This window comes from Malaclemys terrapin, chromosome 4 (assembly GCF_027887155.1).
Source record: "Malaclemys terrapin pileata isolate rMalTer1 chromosome 4, rMalTer1.hap1, whole genome shotgun sequence".
Lineage (NCBI taxonomy): Eukaryota > Metazoa > Chordata > Testudines > Emydidae > Malaclemys > Malaclemys terrapin.
Genome location: NC_071508.1, coordinates 26,871,295 through 26,889,864, shown reverse-complemented (window position 1 = coordinate 26,889,864; position 18,570 = coordinate 26,871,295). Strand labels below are relative to the sequence as shown.

The following is an 18,570-nucleotide window of genomic DNA, read 5'->3' as shown; positions in this document are numbered from 1 at the left end:
TGAGAATGAGACAGCTTTCAGGTGCAGGCTAGAACAACCCCACCCTGTCAGCCTCCCCTTAGCAGGATGGCGGGTGGCCAAGTTACCAAACCTCCAGACGGGGCTGAGGCGGAGCGAACGTCCACGCCCCAGCTACGCCTCTTGTCTCCTGCCCCGTGTGCCCACATCTTGCTCTGCTAGGGAAGACTAGACATAGCAGATCATGATTGGCAGGTTGCTCGGCTGCAAACAGGAGAACCCGGTGCAATGAGCAGGCCCAGGGCAGGGAAAGAGAGGGTGTGCAGGCAGATCAGGACTGTGTGTGTGGGGAGCCCAGGGCTAGGATAGCAGGGGGACATTGGCCGAGCACAGGTGAAGGGTGGCAGTTGTTCTGAGGAGAGTCCCATGGGTGCTGCAGGCCAGGATCTGGGTGCACTGGGAAGGAACCTGCACAGAACCTGCCCAGCTAGCCGGCTCTCACAGGAGTATCAGACATCTAACTTCACCCAATTAAAGGGAAAACCCAGGGCTTCAAGGCAGGGATGGCCAAGTGCAGACCTCATCCGGCCTGTCCAGAGGGTTACCCCCGCACTGTCTAAAGAGGAGCCACTTGGCTACGCTGCAGCCGCTGCCTCCGACTTGTTGAGACTGTAATTGCAGTCGGACGTGGGCCAAGCAAAGCAGCTCTGGAGACGGGAGAGCAGGAAGACTGCACTGCCAGAGGGCAGCCCTTAATCACTGCGCTCACACGGCCCCCAGCCGGTGTGAATTGGCAGAGTCCCAGGCCCCCAAGCAGCTGAGTCACCCCAGCTGGGGGTCTTTGGGCACGTGCTCGGGGCAGGAGCAGCCCAACCCTGAGCATAGGGCGGGTATGGAGTTAAATCAGAACCCAGCACGGGACCTTTGTCTTCTACTAACGAGCCCCCAGAGGCACTACAGCTCATCACACTCTCAAGGAGCCAGGAAGCTGACCCACGTGTAACTCCATCCAGGGACAGTTTGGCACCGCTTAACCTCACACCTCAAGAGTGTCCTTATCCCCATGTCCCAGTGGGGGAAACTGAAGCACAGGGAAGGGACCTGACGTAGCCCAGGGAGTCTGTGGCAGAGCAGAGACTGCAGGCTGGGAGTGCCAGTCTGCAGCAGGGACATTCAGCAAGACTGGCCACTGCAGGTGTCAACATTCCTGTACGAGGGGGGTGCCGCTAGTGGATAGAGCAGGGCCCCTCCATGGGCTCTGTTCCTAGCTCTGGTCCAGTCACTCAGTTTTTATGGGCCTCAGTCTTCCTCTGCTGTAAAATGGGGATAGCAACACAAACCTCCCCCATGTGACAGTCTGATGGTGGGGGGTCCAACACAGGACACATTGTTATTTGTTATTATTAGACACACAAAACCCTATTCTGTTCCCAGGAGCACCATACACTAGCACTAGTGGCTAGTCTATATATGCATCTACTACTACTACTACTAGCTAGAGGAGTTACTCCTTTAGCTCAAGTGCTAGAAGCTTGTGCTATTAGTGCTGAAAACCCTGGGTTCAAACTTCTCTAGTGACCCTTGGGGTGCCGTACAAGGTTCCCTGAGGCACATCCTTGTCCTACTGAAGTCAATGGGACCGCTGCTTGTGCCTCCAATGGGACCAGGAATTGGCCATCAGGGTGGTGGCTAGGAAGAGAGACATGGGCCAATTGCTGGTCTCTAGGTCTTGGCCAGTGAAGGGAACTCCAGCCCCAAGGATCCAGCTAGGCCGGAGGCTGAGAGCTCTTTGGCCTGAGTATAGAACGATGAGCCGCTTGAGCTGTAGTCGACCGCACCTGGATCTGCCCAAGGCTCTGTCGGCCACAGCACCAGCAAATTCAAATGCAGCTGTCCTGCCATTGGCCTCGCTGTGCAGGGGCTGCGCTTACAGAAGCTCCAGTAAAAGGGGTCAGGAGCACTGGAGAGAGAGCTCAGAATGGGAGTCCTGGCTCCTAGCTGGGGGGACAGAGCGGGGGGGTGGGGAGGGTCTGTCTGTTAGACTTACCCCAGCCCTGATGATGTAGGACAATTCCTTCATGGCCAAAGAGCTGTCCCAGCTTCTCCTGGCATCCCAGGAAGCACCGCCTCTGGGGCGAGGAACTTAACCTCCCTGCCTTCCAGAAACAGAGCTACAGCCCTGGGGAAACAGAGCTAACCAGGACCCCTCGCTCAAACTGAATACCTGGCAGCTGTGAAGGAGAAATCCCCTTTGTGCATGTGACAAGGCTGCTGTCAGTCACTTCCCCATCCAGGTGCCCACTTCCTCCCTTCAGAGGCTGCCTCAAAGGGCAAATATTTAACCATCTGCCAGGGCGGGCTGCAGAGACCTGTTTTATGTTACGCTGCCCCTGGGGACGGGGGGGGGGGGGGGGGGGGGCGGAGGGAGGGAGGGAGGGAGGGGTGCAGTGAGCAGCGGGAATCCCTGCTGCCATGAGGCTGGCTTCAAGGCAAGTGACCTCCAGATGTGAGAAGCACCATTCACAGGCCGTTAGCACTTGGTTCAAAGCCCCTCCCCATCTCCTGGAGAATTAGCTGAGATCAGCATTCTCACTTCCTTTGCCCCTGTAGAGAGGATCAGTGTTGGGCCTGCTGCACCCTCAGCAAGGGGGCGCCGGGAGGCAAAAAGGACCCATCTAAGCAGTGCAAGGGCCCAGTGACTGCTGGGTGGGAGGTGGTGGTTGGTGGGAAGTTAGTGCCCAGCTGGTTTAAGGATACCAGCCAGGGCGGTCAAGCTGTCCCACAGCCCCCTGCACTGCATGGGTTAGCACCTGCATCCGCTGGGACTCCTGCAGGATCTGGGGTTTGGATCTTAGGTACAGGCACACCCATAAATTGGGAAGCAGGTGGGAGGCGGGCGAGGCATGTGGCAGGCTCACAGCCTGCGGGCCCAGGAAAACTTGCCCAGGGAGCCGCTCCAGCGCCACTCAGGGCCATCTCACACAGAGGGAGGGTGCGGGAATTGGGCCAGGGTATGATCTCCTGTGGCCACCGCTTCACCCCACTACAAACCACTGGCCTCTGACCGGCATCCCAAGCCAAAACAGGCCAGTGCCTGGCTTCTGACCCGGGCTCCGGCACCGAGCTGCCAACCCCGGGGGTTCTGATCCCAGCAGAGGGGTGTGGCGCCCATTAATTTCCGTTTGGGAAGCACTAGGTGACGCTCTGTGGCGGGGAGGCAAAGTCTAACTCCTGCATTCAAACTAGTCTAGACAAAGCCCTGCAGGGATCGATCCTGCCCCAGCCCCGGAGGGACCGGTTAGATGGGACCGGCGGGCCCTGTGATTCATCCCAAACCGCCCAGCCCCCTTCGCAGGCAGGGGCCGGAAGCAGATTGCCAGGGCTTTTCGGGGTGCAGGGTTTGATGGGGTGTCCATTAGAGCTTTGTTTGCAAAGCCACGCGGATCCCGGGCAACCGCCGCCGTGCCCTGCCCGGCCCCCTGCCCCACAGACGGATCAGGGAGCGACCCCGCAACAAGACGGGATTGGAGGGTCGCCAGAAAGCTCTCCCGGGAGCGATTCGGAGCAATCCACTGCCCAGTGCCCCCGGCGCCTCTCCATTGGTAGTTTAAAACCCGCCGCTCTCACACCCTCTCTGCCGTGCCTAGGTGCCGGGGATTTCCCAGCCGGCTCAGGGCAGCTCTGCCTGCACAATATGCAGCAACGCAGCGATTGCAAATCCCCCCGTTTGCAACGCCAGGCTGCCTGCATTCGCGCCGCTCGCTCGCCGCACGCCTGCCCCTTCAAATCCGCCCCCCGCCAGCACCTTGGCCGGGCAAGTTGCTGAGCTCTTGCGTTTCGCAGGAAGCACGGGGAAGAAAGCACCGCTTGGGTACCGGATCCAAACGCGCTCCCGGGGAAGGGAAGCATCGAGCCCGTTGCATAAACCAGGCAGAGCCGCTGCCCCGTGTGCTGCAGCCAGCGCTGCCTAGACCCCGGAGTCCAGGGCTGCAAAGGGGTGTGTGTGGCGTATGCAAGGGGGAGCGGGCGCGTGCAATGATGGGGGGGGACATCTCTGCAGATTTTGCAAAGAAAATATTTGCAACTTCCTCCCCGGTGGGGGATTTTTTCTTTACTCGTTTCCCGACACGCCTGGTTTCAAACGAGGCTAAAACCAACGGGGGAATATTTCCCCCCGGCTGAAGATCAAATTCGATCATCAGAAAGGAAGGAAAACTGGGGGAAATGCGGCCGTTTCCCCCACAACACGGGACGCGCCCCCAGGGGACACTGCCCGGCTTCCAGCTCAACAACGAGCCACGGTTTCAACCGGAAAATTACAGTGCCATTTGGGGGGGGGGGGTCCACCAACCCCGCCTGCCAAGCACAGGCTGGGCTGCAAACACCTCGCCTGGCCCCCAGCGCCGCGACCCCCGGATCACACACGGGGGGGCAGGCTGTCATGGTACCCCCCCGCACCGCCCTGCTGGAGCTCAGCCCGGCTCTGCCACCCCCCCGTCCCTTGTCACCCCGCACTGGCGGCCGGGCCCCCCTGCAGTGTAGGGGCGCAGCGGGATGCGTAGCCCGGCTCCACTCTTACCTGCTGGCTAAACGCCCCGTCCTGAGAGCCCGCCCCGCGCCCTGCACCGGGACATGCAGCATTTCCGCCTCTACCCAGCGCCCGCAGCCAGCGCCCCGCGCCGCGTTCGGGTTCCCAGGGAACAGCCACATGAAGCGAGCGAGCGAGGGGACGGCCGGGAACAAGCCCCTGCCCGCGGTCCCTCCTCCTTCCCCCGCCTTCCCCCCTCGCTCTCCGCGGCTGGCTCCTTAAAGCTGCAGCGCCCCTTTCCCCCCAGCGCTGCCTGCCGCCCCGGAGCTGCCCCTTTAACACCCGGCGCAGGTACCGCAGACAAAGGGCTGCTGCCGAGCTCTCGGCTGCAGCGGCACAGGGCGCACACCCGGCCCGGGCATGAAGCTCCCACCGCCAGCACCCCGTCCCCAGCTAGAGACGGGGGAGCCTGGGCTGCACCCTGGCTGAAGAATCACCTGCTTTGGGCAGAGGTCACCTCCCTGTGCCCAACAAAACAGCCTTAACGCCTCGGTGGGCACATGCCAGGGGTGCCCGTGCTGGGAAATGCATAATGTTCCGGGGCAGCATTTCTCTGGGTGACCGAGGAGCCAGATGGCTTTGTTCTTCCCTAGGCCTTCTATCAGCTGGCTGCCAGGCGGCTCCAGCAAGCCCAGCCCTGCATGGCAGGGCACTGCCCAGTTACGGGCACACCGGCGGAGGGGAATGTCCTGTGGGTACCAGTGTCACGCTGCTACCCCCCATACTGGATTCTGCAAGGACACTCCCTCTTTTAAATCATGCCAAACTCCTCCATTGGCTACACCCGGGCTGGCTGATTCAGAAGCAGAGATGATGCCCCAGGGGAGGGGTCAACACCAGTGAACAGGCTTAAATCCCCCCCCCGCTCCATTGAGTGCTATTAATTATAACCCACATCTGACCCACTGGCAGACTGCTGTGGCTCTCCCCTCCGTCCCCCGGCCAGGTCTGCCTTCCTCACTATTCAATGGCCAGGCTTGGATCATTCCCTCTCTAGCTAGGTACTTATCTGCCCCTTATTACCACAGTATGTGAGACCCCCCTCCACTCCCAATCCTTACCACACTGATCCTTACGCACCCCTGTCAGGCAGGGCAGTGCTATGATCCCCACTTAGTCAATGGGGAACCAAGGCACAGACAGGCTAAGCAACTGGCCAATGGCCACACAGGAGGGGCTTGGCAGAGCAGAGATTTGAACCCAGGCCTCCCACAGCTTAGGCTAGTGCCCAAACAGCTGGGTCTCCGCCAGCCCCAGCTAGCAGCCCCACCTTTCCCTGGGCACCGTGACTCGCTGCACAACATGGCCATGTGCCCGATGCATGCAGCCTGGCGGGTGGAATCCTTCCCTCTCCTCCAGGGAGCCAGTTTGGAGGGTGCTGAAAGGGTTAAATCCAGTGGGCCTCCCACTTCTGATAACGCTAACACTCCTATGGCACCTTCCGTCCCCAACGCCTTAGCAGCACCCCCAAAGCGTTTGCACCCCACACACACAGGGCCCAGAGCAGCCCGCTGCTCACTGTGACCCAGGCCAGCCAGGACGGTGTGAAAATCATTGAGACAGCGCCTATAGCCATGCAAAGTCAGAGGTCCCATGTACACAAGGACTTGGGTGCAAGCCTGGCCATGCACTGGATCTGTGTCCTCAAAGCTAGGCTACCACCTCGGGATGCTCAGGGCTTTGAACTGGTCCCAGCAAGGTCACCGTTACATTACAACTTCTGACAGTGCTGTAAAGAAGTCTGCCTGACTCAGCGCATACCTATAGCCTAGACAGGGCCTCAGGGAGGCAGACACAAGGGGAGACATGTCAGGGAACCATGAGCAAGGAGGAATCGGTGGTGTGAGGAAAGAGAGATGGACAGAGGACATCTGCTCTCCTGGGTCTGTAAAGATAAAAACCCATGTGGACCATCAGTGTCTATGATATTGTTGCCATTGAATTATATCAGAAACTGGCTCATCCCAGCCCTCTGCTCCCTGGGGAGAGCCACTTGTGAGCATGGGGGTGCAGGGAGTTAGGCATCAAAAGGGCCTGCCAGCCCCTTCCATAGCCCCCACTCCCTAACTGCACTGACTGGAGCCCCCCTCCAGAAGATGCCCCAGGAAGCATTTTTCAAATAAGCCCCCTTTTGACACCCCCCACTGCCCCGAACCCTGTATCTCCAAGTGGGGCACTCAGGCGATGGTGGGGGGTGTACACAGCCCCTGTTCACACCAATGGGAACAACAGCTGTGCGGAGATTTGCGAGTGTGTGTAGGGGAGAATTGGAAGCACTTTCCTCCTCCCCACTGGAAGGGATCCCAGGTGCTTCCTGGCCTGGGGAGACGCAGAGAGCTGGGGGCAGATTCTGGACCTGGGATGGGACAGTGGGGGTAGCTGCTGCCCTTGGCTCCAATGGCTCTGCCTGGCCTTACAGAGGCCCAATCCAGCTCTTATTAACAGTGGCGGATTAGCCACTGGGCCAATGGGATCTGGGCCCAGGGGCCCTGGCCAATTGGGGGCCTTCAGAAAAATGGGCACCCCGACCTGCTCCGCCCACCCGGAGTCGCGGTGTTGGGGCTTACCCCGCTCCGTCCGCCTACCTGTCGCTCCCCGGCTGCCCTGCCCCCGCACCCCAACCCAGCTCCCCGTCAGGAGCACGGGAGGTGGGGGGACTGCAGGCAGAAGGGGTGGGCCCCACAAACCCCTAATCTGCCTCTGCCTATTAACATCCATGAAAACGCTCCCACTGAGCGGGAACATGCCCTTATGGAGCAGAAAGGAACCCTTGATCTCCATGCCGTGTCCTCTGCAGGGGTGGGCACCCTCATTTGTTGCCTGGAGGAGGTGTTTATGGGGGAGGTTGAGCTTGGCAGCAGGGTGGAGGGGGTTAATTGCAGCACTAGTAGAGCGGTTGCTGCGAGCCCTGCAGAACTGGTCCCTGTGGGCTGGGAAATAAGTAATTCCTTCCTTGGGCTTTCCTCTGCCTCAGCAGCCTGTCTCTGCTCCTTGGTAAATGGGTCTCTGCTTTGTTTATTCCTGGGTCTGGTGAAGCAGTAAAGTAGGAAGGGCCAGGCCAGGCCAGGGCTCCTGCTGTCAGCTCCGAGAGGCAGCATGTTCTTATTTGCCAGCAGCATGCTAGGGCTAGTGCATTAAGCATGCAGGTCTGTGCAGTCTCAAGCCCACTCCAGAGCATGAATTCAGGCACCTTTTGTCACAGATTTGCAGTGCAATTTCCTTAACGTGATGTGGCCCTGCTATCCCTCCGAGGTCACGTGGAAAGGATGCAGCTCCTGAATATTCTCCACACACTGGCACACAAAGGGTTAAGGCAGCTCTTAATAATAATCCCTAGCTTGTCCCAGTAGATCTCAAAGCGCTTTACCAAGGACGGCAGGATCATCCCCATTTTACAGCTGGGGAAACTGAGGCACGAGGTCAAGAAGTGACTTGCCCAGGGTCATGAAGCAGAACTGGGAATAGAGCCTAAGTCACCTGGGTACCAGTGCGGTGCTGTGTCCACTAGGCCATGCTGTCTTCTCTAAATGAAGGAGATCATAGAGGTGGGGAAAAAACACCAGGTCTCATCCAGGCAACTCCCTTGAAGCGCAGGCAGGATTGTCTATTCCCAGGGCTTTATCCAGCTGTCTCTTAATTCTAATGGCATCCTACAGCACCTTTCATGCCAAAGGATCACCCAAATCTCTCATGCATTTAATTGTCCCCAAGAGCCAGTACTTAGGGGAGAAAGAATCACACAGTAGTTGTTACACAGGGCAGCAGTTCCAGTGGCCCAAAATTCCTTTCCCCCCTAGTAAAATGCAGCCATCTCTGGGGAAGAAGGTGGAAGCCTTTTCACAGCTCACAAAAACAACGTGGCGTTACAATGATTCAAATCATGGGGCTTCTGCCGTTTCCCACGGGAGGCTTCTCCACTGCTTGACCCTGTTCAAGGACATTCCCGCCCTCCCCCCCCCCCAAACACACATATGCAGCCTATCTCTAGACGTCTCACTGTGTGCAACAACCACCAGATCAGTGAACTATATGGCTGCTCACAGCATGCACCACCCAGCCACTACATATGCCAGACACGCAAGGCCTGGAGCCAGTCAAGCACAGCCTTCCCAGAGATTACTCTGTACAAGGGCTGCATCCCTTCACATTCTCTCGGAGCTGTGTCTCTCTCCCTGCCATAACATATGGCTCCTCCACCACCACCTCCCCTCCTGCTGGCAGGCTGCCCCATTCCTCCCCTCGCCCCCCACAAAGGCTAGCACACAGGGGGCAGAGTTAAAATGAAGACGTAGGCTGTCAGAACCTTAAAGAGACAGTCTAAGCGCCAGGAGGTCGACATGGGGCATTGGCAGACCCCGATCTGCTGGGACCGGGTGCCCCGTTAACAGCCGACAGGGCGAGCGGAGTTCTCCAGCAGTTTATAATAAGACGGGTGGCTGGGTGTCAAGGAGACCCGGACACCACCCACCCTGGACTGTCACTCACTCATGTGCCTGACATGGTGATGAGAACTGATTGCTGCCTCAGAAGACCGAACAGCGGGTCTTGATGGGTACGTCCACATGGCAAAAGAAAGATCTGAGTCTCAGAGCCTTCCTCGCCGGGTTTCAGAGCCTGGGCTCCAGCCCTAATGTCTATACTGCTATTTTTAGTGCAGCAGAGCAAACCCCAGGAGCCTGAGTCAGTTGACTGAGGCTCTGACATGGTACTGCTGTGTAGACATACTCAGTGACTCCCCAGAGCTGAATTCCTGCACTGGCCTTGTGCTCATTTAGAGGGGCACTATTTGAACTTCACACCACTTTCAAAGCCAGTTCAGTTGAACTGGGGCACACGCCTGTGTAGACGCTCTTAGTTCCACTGTTATTGATTTGGCGTGGCAGGTGCTCAGATATCATGGTGACGGGCATCAATATTGAGCTTGATAGATTTCAGTTTAGTTCAGGGGTGGGCAAACTTTTTGGCTGGAGGGCCACATCTGGGTATGGAAATTGTATGGTGGGCCATGAATGCTCATGAAATTGGGGTTGGGATGGGGGAGGGGTGAGGGCTCCGGCTGGGGGTGCGGGCTCTGGGGTGGGGCCGGGGGATGAGGGGTTTGGAGTGCAGGAGAGTGCTCTAGGCTGGGACTGAAGGGTTCAGAAGGCGGGAGGGGGATCAGGACTGGGGCAGGGGGTTGGGGTATGGGGGGGTGAGGGCTCAGGGGTGCAGGCGCCGGGTGGCGTTTATCTCAAGCAGCTCCTGGAAGCAGTGGTGTATCTCCCGCTCCAGCTCCTACGCGGCGGCATGGCTAGGTGTCTCTGCTGCGCGCTGCCCCATCCGCAGGCGCTGCCCCTGCAGCTCCCATTGGCCGCAGTTCCTGGCCAATGGGAACTGCAGGGGCAGTGCTTGGGGTGGGGGCAGCATGCGGAGTGTAGCGCCCTGGCTGCCCCTACGCATAGGAGCCAAAGTGGGGACATGCCACTGCTTTGCCAACCCTGCTTCCCAGCTGGAGCGCCGGAGCAGGGCAAACTCCAGGCCCCGCTTCCCAGTGGGAGCTCGAGGGCCGGATTAAAACAGCTGGTGTGCTGGATGTGGCCCGCGGGCCGTAGTTTGCCCACCCTTGCCTTAGTCCTTGACCTGTCTTTGCCTCAGTTTCCCCATGTGTAACACAGGAGGCTTTGTTAATCCTACACAGCCCAGTGCATTGATTTGTATAATTTATATGACGGTATCAGTCCAACTGAGATCAGGGCCCCACTGTGCAGTTACTGCACAAACACAGAGACAGCCAGCCCCTGCCCCAAACAGCTTACAAGCTAAACAGACAAGAGGAGACTAAGGCATAGAGAAAGGAAGTGACGTGTCGAAGGTCCCATAGGCGGTGAGTGACAGAGTTGGTCCTGGCGCGCAGGACTCCTGGGTCCCAGGCCTGTCCCTTGGACTGCACAGCACTGCCTCTCCCCATGCTAAGAACCCCCCCTCATTGTTAGCAGCACTAGGATAAGGAAGGAGAACGGGAGCCCCTGGCCGGGCAGCTCCTTTGCCAAAGCTCGGAGCAATGGCAGTCCCTAGGTGGGAGGGGCGAGCCAGTGCATCCAAGCTTGCGCCAAAGGGCTTATTCATTCTGCCCACGTGCTGCTCTGCTCCAGTGTGAGGAGCTGAGCCCATTGTCTGCCTTGTAAATCAGCCAGCTCCATCGATCTTGCTCCTTCCAAAGTCCGGGCCTGCTGCGATCTCCTCCGGCGTGTGGGGGAGTTGCAGAGAAATCAGGAAATGAGCTGTGATCTGCTGACAGCAGCCCCCATCCAAAGGCTGTCCTTTACTCCTAGGGGTACTGCTAATAGTGTGCCATGCATCCCCTCCCCCACAAGGAGCTGCCACTCCTCTGGATCTCAGCTGGAGGCCTTGGTGACGCTTGCAGGGGAGCCCCCAGGGACACCCCTCTGCTATATTTGGCACAGCTGGGAAAAGAGGTTTGGATTCCAAAGAAAGGACGGCGGCTCAGTCTCCGGCCTGCACTGCACCTTCGCTCAGAGGCATGCTGCTCCCAGGCTGGCTGATTCTGCTGCAGGACCTGGGCTGATGCTCTTCAGAAAGAGAAGCCGCGAGCGAGATCAGGGTCTAGACATCAAGATTCACACCAGCGCAACTGGGAACAGAATCCGGGCCCTTTGGTTCCAACACGTACACTCCCCCAAACAGATCCTGCATTGGAACAACCCCTGCGGCCCAGGCAGCTCCCTGAAAAGCCTGGACAGGCCATAGTGGGCACTGCAGAGCACTGGGGGCAGAAGCCCTTGTCCCATCGGGCCCTTCTCCCTGTAACCTCAGTTGCAATCAAGGCAGAGGCAGGACAAATCTCTGGGCTGGACACATGGGCTGGCAAGGCTGTGTGCACCCCATCTGCCCCGAGACATGGGACTTTTCTGGGCAGACAGAGGGCATTTTGGAGGACCATGCACCTTTCCCCAGGCTGCTAGCACAGAGCTAGGAGCCTGAACTGGCTGGGGGGCTAAAAGCCAGGGCGGATTTCCAAAGCCTCCTTGCTACCAGGCAAGTATGTGACAGCTGGGGCACATGGCATGTGCCGTCGGGGACACCTGTTCAGCATGGACCTGAGATGAAGAGCCTTTGCGGAGAACTCTGCCTGACACTCAGATTGTGTGTGTGTTTGTGTCTATATAGAGATACACACACACGCGCGCGCCTGGAAATACTGAGCCTTCTGGAATGCAGCCAATGCTACACAAACATCTCACTCATCCCAGCGCACTATCACACATGGCAAATCGGGGAATGCCCCACATGCCGGGGATCGCTGTGCAGCAGGCAGTGCAGACCCCTCCGTGGCCATCACAGATGCAACGGCCTCAGACTGGGCCACATGGCCCTTACAACTGGTACACGAAGATGAGCCTCTGTCCCTGACTAGAGTCTCTGCCTGTCCCTTGGAAAGCATCAAACCTCGCCCCCAGTTAAAGGAGCCCTCACACAATCTGGAGTGTCTCAAACCGGGCGCCCCAAATCAGTAACTTCCAAAGTTTCCCAAGTCATCAATACCACATGCAAAGAAATACGTGTGTTCGCAAGGCAGGGGATTTCCAAGAGCACATGTCCCACTGCGAGTCAGCGGGCCTTGCACTTCTAAATTCCTTCAGCGCTTTTGAAAAGCTGCCCCCTGAGTAGAGTAGCCCCTAGAGACCCCACGGTGCGAGGGGCTGGCCAGACATATAGCGAGAGACAATCCCTGTATACAGACAAGGGGAAACTGAGGCACGGGGTGGGGAAGTGGCTTGCCCAAGGTCCCACATCAGGTCAGTGGCAGAGCTAGAATTAGAACCAGGGTCTCCTGACTCTCACTCCAGTCATCCATCTGCTGGGTACCACATGAGGGTTCATGCCTCTCCACAGTCCTGGAGTGGTCCAGTTCTTCTCCAGGCGGTGCACAGGGTCCCCATGCAGCAGCGGCACCCAGGGGTTCGGTGCTCCCCGCAGCAAACGCACGGCTTGAGGTGGGCTGGGGGGACTCAGGAAGTGAAAGGGTTAATGACATCTTGTTTGCATTCAAAAATGCTGCCAGGCGGGGAAGGGGCTGGAGAGATGTAGGGAGGGGAGGTGGGGGGGGGGGGGGGCAGGCTTGCTCTGTGCCTGCCTGTTACTGGTTAGGGGGGCTGTGGCCTGAGGGAAGGGCGGGGGGGGGGGTCATTAGCTCCTGTCTCTGGCCATTGGCTGAGAGGGAGCCAACCAGATTCAAACCCCCCAGCTCAGCTGGCGAAGTGGAACCGTTAGTGCTTTGGGGAAGGAGGGGCAGAGGCAGCTGAGGTGGGAGGTGGTGATCACTGATGCTCCCAAGGGAGGGGATTTGGTTCTTTCTGTCCTAACTCCATTGCAAACTGCTGTGAAATCCCCAAGCAGCCCCCAGGCCATGGGGGGAGGTGCAGAAATTCCTCTGCTCTGGGTTGGTGCCTTTTTGGAAACATGGTGGGGCTGGTGCTAAAGCTCCGATTCCGGCAGGCTCTGTGCTGCGCTATCCTAGAAAACATAGCAGATCCAGATCCACCCCGAACCGAACGGCAACGCCAGAATTGAACTCACATCCGCCTGCTCCCAAACCACTGACAAATTGAGGAGAATCTCCGTTAGTTGGTGCAAGTATTGGGTGTCTGACACATGAGCAGCTCGGACTCCATCCCCTAGCTGCATCACACACACACACACGCACACACCTCTATTTCATTACAGTATCGCCACCATGGGCTAATTCTGAACAGGACGAGTCAGGAATTTTCTGAACAAATATGTTGATTTGTCAAAACCAAAACTGTCTGCAAAACATTGCTGGGTTTGATGAAACACCCAACTTGCAAAATATTTGGTTGAAAAAGTTTTGATATTGTGAAAATGCCCCACTCTGATGTTTTCAAACTGAAAAGTTTCGCAGGTTTTGAGTGAAACTTTTGGTTTTTGTTTGGAAATGTTGGTAAATTTTCTTTACAAAGAGGTAAAGATGAAATCACCCAAATGAAATGTTTCCATGGACCCAAACCAATTTTTTCCCCCTGGATTATTGTTTCATGAAATTTTTTAAGATTTCGACTTTTCATCCCAATTTGGGCCGGGAATATTTTTTGAAATGTCAAATATCCTCATAGGACGGGGAAACCGTCTGCTGCCCAGCCCTGATGTGAAGTGTCTAGGCAGATTTCTTAGTGCAGTGTTGCCTCTGCTCTCTGATTGCAGTGGGCCTGACCTAGTCTGGCCTGCTAGATAAACCTTAGCACAGTTGTGTGTGGGCCAAACAGATTCTAAATATTTTAATAAGATTGAAAGTCCCCTGTGCTGATTTATATTTTCAGTTCAGCTTGTTTCGTAGGTATTGAGATCGGTGGTTTCTATGTACAGTACTGTCTGTTTACACACTTGTGTAAACTAAAACCATGCAAACGTGATCACAAAACGCTAATGAATCAGCTGTTAGTATAATGTATTGAAGCGGGCTGCGGGCCTTATGAAATGCTCAGGTGGGCTGTGTACGGCCCGTGGTCCGTATGTTGGGCACCCCTGTGTTAAGACATAGCAGCTCTTGTCCTTGCCTGCCCCAAAGCTCCTCCCCCGGGGAGATACAACCCAGCATCCCTGTTTTGATGGGTGGGTCCCACTGGGACAGGGAGCTGGAACTGGGCCATGGTACTGGATAGCATCGCAGACAGGCATGAGCAAAGGGCTCCTTCGTCACAGCCCCACCGACTGCGAGACTGCGGGTGTTCCTGTGCCCCACAGGGGACATCAGGATAACGATCCCCTGCAATCGGCGATGAAACTGGAGCAGCTGGAGAACAGTCTGACTACCCACTCACGGCACTCAGGAGAGGACCTCTCCTCCACCTTGCCCCCGGCGGGGATCTGTCCCCAGGAGTGAGGAGGCTGTGCACTCGCACACGAGCCCTGCACGTCTTGTCTCGTCCCGTCCCTTGGCAATCCCTGCAAACAAGAAGGCAGGCACCTCCTCGCCCTGCCACGGGAGGAGCAGACAAGTCACCCTCTGGCTAAGAGTCTCCCTCTAGTGGCTGCCCCTGGTGAGTTCAAGCGCCTGTTGCTGGGGGCAATGCAATACTCCCTTAGCTCACATGAGAAAGGCCGGGACTGAAGCTCCCAGCTCAGTGAGGTCCATGTGGCCCATGGCGAGGCGTCCTGGTCCTGTCCCAGGTCAGCAGGCCTTCCAGGATCCCTGTTTTTAGGGTTGATGGGGGAGATCGTTTGTGCCACTCGCCAGGGAATTCTGCTCTTCTCCCCGACCGGCTGCACTGGACTCTGAAGGCCCCACTTGGGAAGCAAAGAGCGGAAAGGAAACAGGGAGCAGCTCCTGCTCGGGACAGGACCGCGGCAGCTGTGGGTGCTGCGTCTCTGTCACCTGGGCTCTGTCACCTGGGCTCTTCCCATTTACTTTCACTGAACTGGGTAGCAAAACAGTTTCATAAATCAATATTTGTGTTGGGGGGATGGAGCTCTGGGAAAGGGGGAAAGAGTCTCGTTCTCAGAATCATAGAATCTCAGGGTTGGAAGGGACCTCAGAAGGTCATCTAGTCCCACCCCCTGCTCAAAGCAGGACCAATCCCCAACTAAATCAGAGCTCATGAACCTGCCACTTTGTTTCTGTCCAGCCCTCAAAGCCAATTAGAGAATCGTTCGGGGGACGAGCTCTCCCAGAACCCCACGTTTCCTTCTGTGGGAAGGAGGAAAAATAAACACACCCGCGTTCTCCAGCCCCTCAAACGCTCAACAGCCAGTGCTGCCCTCCCCGCTCTGACACAGCTAGTCCCTCTCATGTAGACAAGAGCCGGATTCCCCGCTCGGGCTGCTGTGGTTTGCCTTGTGTCCACCAAAGAATTGTAGCAGGCCCTGCCGTGTGCCAGGGACAGACGCTTTGTTTCCCTGACTGTGGCCAAGGTTTGGGGCAAGGCACCACAGGTCAGCCTGTCCCAGCTGTCCTGCGCGGCAGCCCCCGTGACACAAGCTAAGCTCTCGGCATGCCCGTTGTCTTTGCATGGTGCTTAGCTGTTCTTATATCTCACGCAGAGACCCTGTCCCTGCCTGCTTCTCCCACGGCAGCCTTGGCCCCTTCTGACCCATGGCCGCCTACGGGCAAAACGCCTGCTTATCGGCAAGTCTATGGTAATCTCCGCCAGAGCCACTTCTGCCACCAGGCCTGCACGTGAGTAAGGGTTAGAGGGAATGGTGTGCAGGGACTATCACTACACGGTGAGGTCTGTGGGGCAAAGACTGTCTGCAGAGGGCCCAGCACAATAATACCACCCAGCTCCTAGACAGCACTCTTCCTCAGGAGATCGCAAAGCGCTTCATAAAGGAGGTCAGTACCACTATCCCCACTTTACGGATGGGGAAACTGAGACAAAAAGTGGTACTGTGACTTGCCCCAGGTGGCTAGTGGCAGATCTGGGAATAGAACCCAGGCCTCCTGAATGGCTGTCTAGTGCTCTGTCCATTAGGCCCCCTGAGTCAGTTGCTGGCACCTACCACAGTTGCCATATCACTAACACATGGTCTCTGAGTCAGGCCTGGCCATGCCCCAGCGGGATCTCCGATCCCAGACCTCAGCTCTCATTCCCCAGCCCTGCCTGGGCCCCTATCCCTGCCCCAGCTGGTGCCAACCACACTAGCTCTCTCGCCCCAACATCCCAGACCCCAGTCCTACTTGAGGGAATCCTCTGCTCCATCCACTGGATCCCGCATGCCAACTGGATCCCAGATCCCAACCAGCTGCTAGCGCTGACCGGGTGCTGCTGTATCCCACCCCCAGCCTATTGGCTCATGACAGTTCCCACCTTGGGGTGTATCATCACTGTCTTTCCAGAGAGGACATGCAAGCCTGGCCAACACCGCCCTGGGGATCTGCCATCCCCTGCTCCAGAGCAAAATCCCCACTCTCCTATGAGCACTCCTGTCCCAGGAAGCCGCTCCAGCCTATCTCTCTGTGCTGAGCAGCCAGAACTCACACTGCATCTTCTCCCTTCCCCCAACCCCGTTCCAGCTCCCCGCTGAAGACTGCAGTAATAGCGGGGTCTGATTTCCGTGGGGAAAGCTCTGGCGGAGAGGGGAGGCCCAGACGATCCCGGCGCTTACCCACTTGTGGCAATGATGTCAGCGGCAAATCTGAACCATGTGCCCTGGCTGGAATGCCACGCAGAACTGCTGAGGTCAGCGGAGAGCCAGCACCCTGGAGAGCAGGAGCCTGGGTATCCTGCAGAGCCACACTGCCTCACGTGTAGCAATGCCCTCCCCAGCCAAGGATCTCAACGTGCTTTGCAAACCATCATCAATCAACCCTTGCAGCACCCTGCTACGACTCCCATATGGGGGCAGGGAAACTAAGGCACACGAGGGGACGTGTCCAGCCCAAGGTCACACAACAAATTAGCAGCAGATCCAGGACTAGAACCCAAGACAACCGACCACCTCGCCTCTGGTCTACCCAGGAACCCTTGCTTCCTCCACTCCCACCCTAGGCCTGCTGGCTCTCTGCATTGGGTGTGCGTTGTCAGTGTCCGGAGTCGCTTTCATCCCAGCGCCACAGCATCACTGCCCCAGGCTGCTGCCTTAGCTCAAAGTGCCAGAGGGACAGTGCAGTGCGGGTCCTGTCCCGGGAGCAATGTTTGCAGAGTCCAACCAAGGCTGACTCCCCACAAAGCTCAGGGCTGAGCAGCTCCAGGGGTTTAGCTTGTCCAGTTATAAGTAGGGGCTGGTTGTGAAATCCAGATCTCCCAGTTTCCCTCCTGTCTTGAGCAAGGCTTTTGTCTCAGACTCCTCTCTGCACACAGTGGTCCGGCTCTGCCCTGCCACTGTAACAATGAAACTTCCCACCCACAGAGCTCAAAGCACTTTAGAAGGGGAAACTGAGGCACAGAGACTTGCACAGTGTCATACAGTGGCAAACCGAGGACCAGGCTCCAGGACTCCTGACTCCCACCCCAGTGGTCCATCCACTTGATTAAGCTGCCTCCCCTCTAGCAGGCTCCGGACTGAAAGCATAGACCTTTACAAATCAGACAAGCCAGCTGTTGTGCTCCGGGACCAGGGGGACAGATTGTGTTATGGGAGAGGGGGGCTGTCCCTGGACTGTTCTCCATTAGGTGGAAGACTCCCAGAGGAGGATCTCAGGGTTGCGATTTTCCATCTGCACATCAAAGTGCTCCAGCCCTGGAGGGGGGCTCTCCTGATTCGCCGAGCAGCTGGGCGTCAAACCCAGCGGGGCGGTCTTCCCAAATCACTTCCAGCCTTCACACTACCATGAAATGCTAGCCCAGGCCTCCCCGCTGCCCGCTCCCTCCCCTCGGCCATGCCCGCTGTTTATATTGGAAGAGGCTGCCTGACAAAGCCACTTCTAGGAACTCTAGGACATAAGCGGGGTCCAAACCTCTGGCTCCTCCGCTGAGAGCGCGCTGACAATGCCGGCATTTAGCGAAGTGCGGGCGCACGCCAGCCCGGCACTGCCTGCTGCCAGGGCACTGGAGCTACCTCACACACACAAGGACTCCCTGGAAACCAGGCTCTGCTAGGAGCCAGGGGCCCGATCCTGTTCCCAGGGAAGCGGCACAGGATCAGGCTCTGTGTTCCCAGAGGGCAGGTGGGCAGCTGCTCCTCGCAGTGGATGGATCTAGCACCCTTCCCCCTTTAGACACTCACTGATGTTGGGGAGGCAGGACACGCTTTGGGCCTTGCTACCGGCTTGGGACAATCTCCGGCTGGACCAACCTCCATGCAGGAGGTAGATGCTACATAGATGTCCCTCGTGCCTCAGTGTGCTGGCCTGCACCACCCCCTGCTGCTTAACCACCAGGCTGGTGTCAGAGCGTGGGCTGGCTTAGTGCCTGAGGACAGATTTCCAGGGCTGGACAGACAAACCGGCCACATTCCTGTCACTACAGACCGCAGGGAGGGGCCAGGGGGCCTGCAGCAAAGGGCTCATACAGGAGCCTTATGCACCCAGCCAGCCAGCTCACATACCCTCCCATGGACAACCGCAC

General features: G+C 57.6%; 1 protein-coding gene across 7 annotated transcripts in view; it reads right to left on the bottom strand.

The window, feature by feature from the left end:
• The window catches only part of NAV1 (neuron navigator 1), a 302,165-nt gene that overhangs the window by 54,570 nt on the left and 229,025 nt on the right, over nucleotides 1-18,570 (bottom strand). Inside the window, exon 1 of one of the 7 annotated variants that reach the window (XM_054026401.1) lies at nucleotides 4,538-4,640. The exons of the other annotated variants lie outside the window; for them this stretch is intronic. Within the exon in view, the coding sequence (XP_053882376.1) occupies nucleotides 4,538-4,599 (62 nt within the window). The 5' untranslated portion in view covers nucleotides 4,600-4,640. Of the gene's footprint in view, nucleotides 1-4,537; nucleotides 4,641-18,570 lie in introns of those variants that run through there. 7 annotated transcript variants of the gene reach the window in all.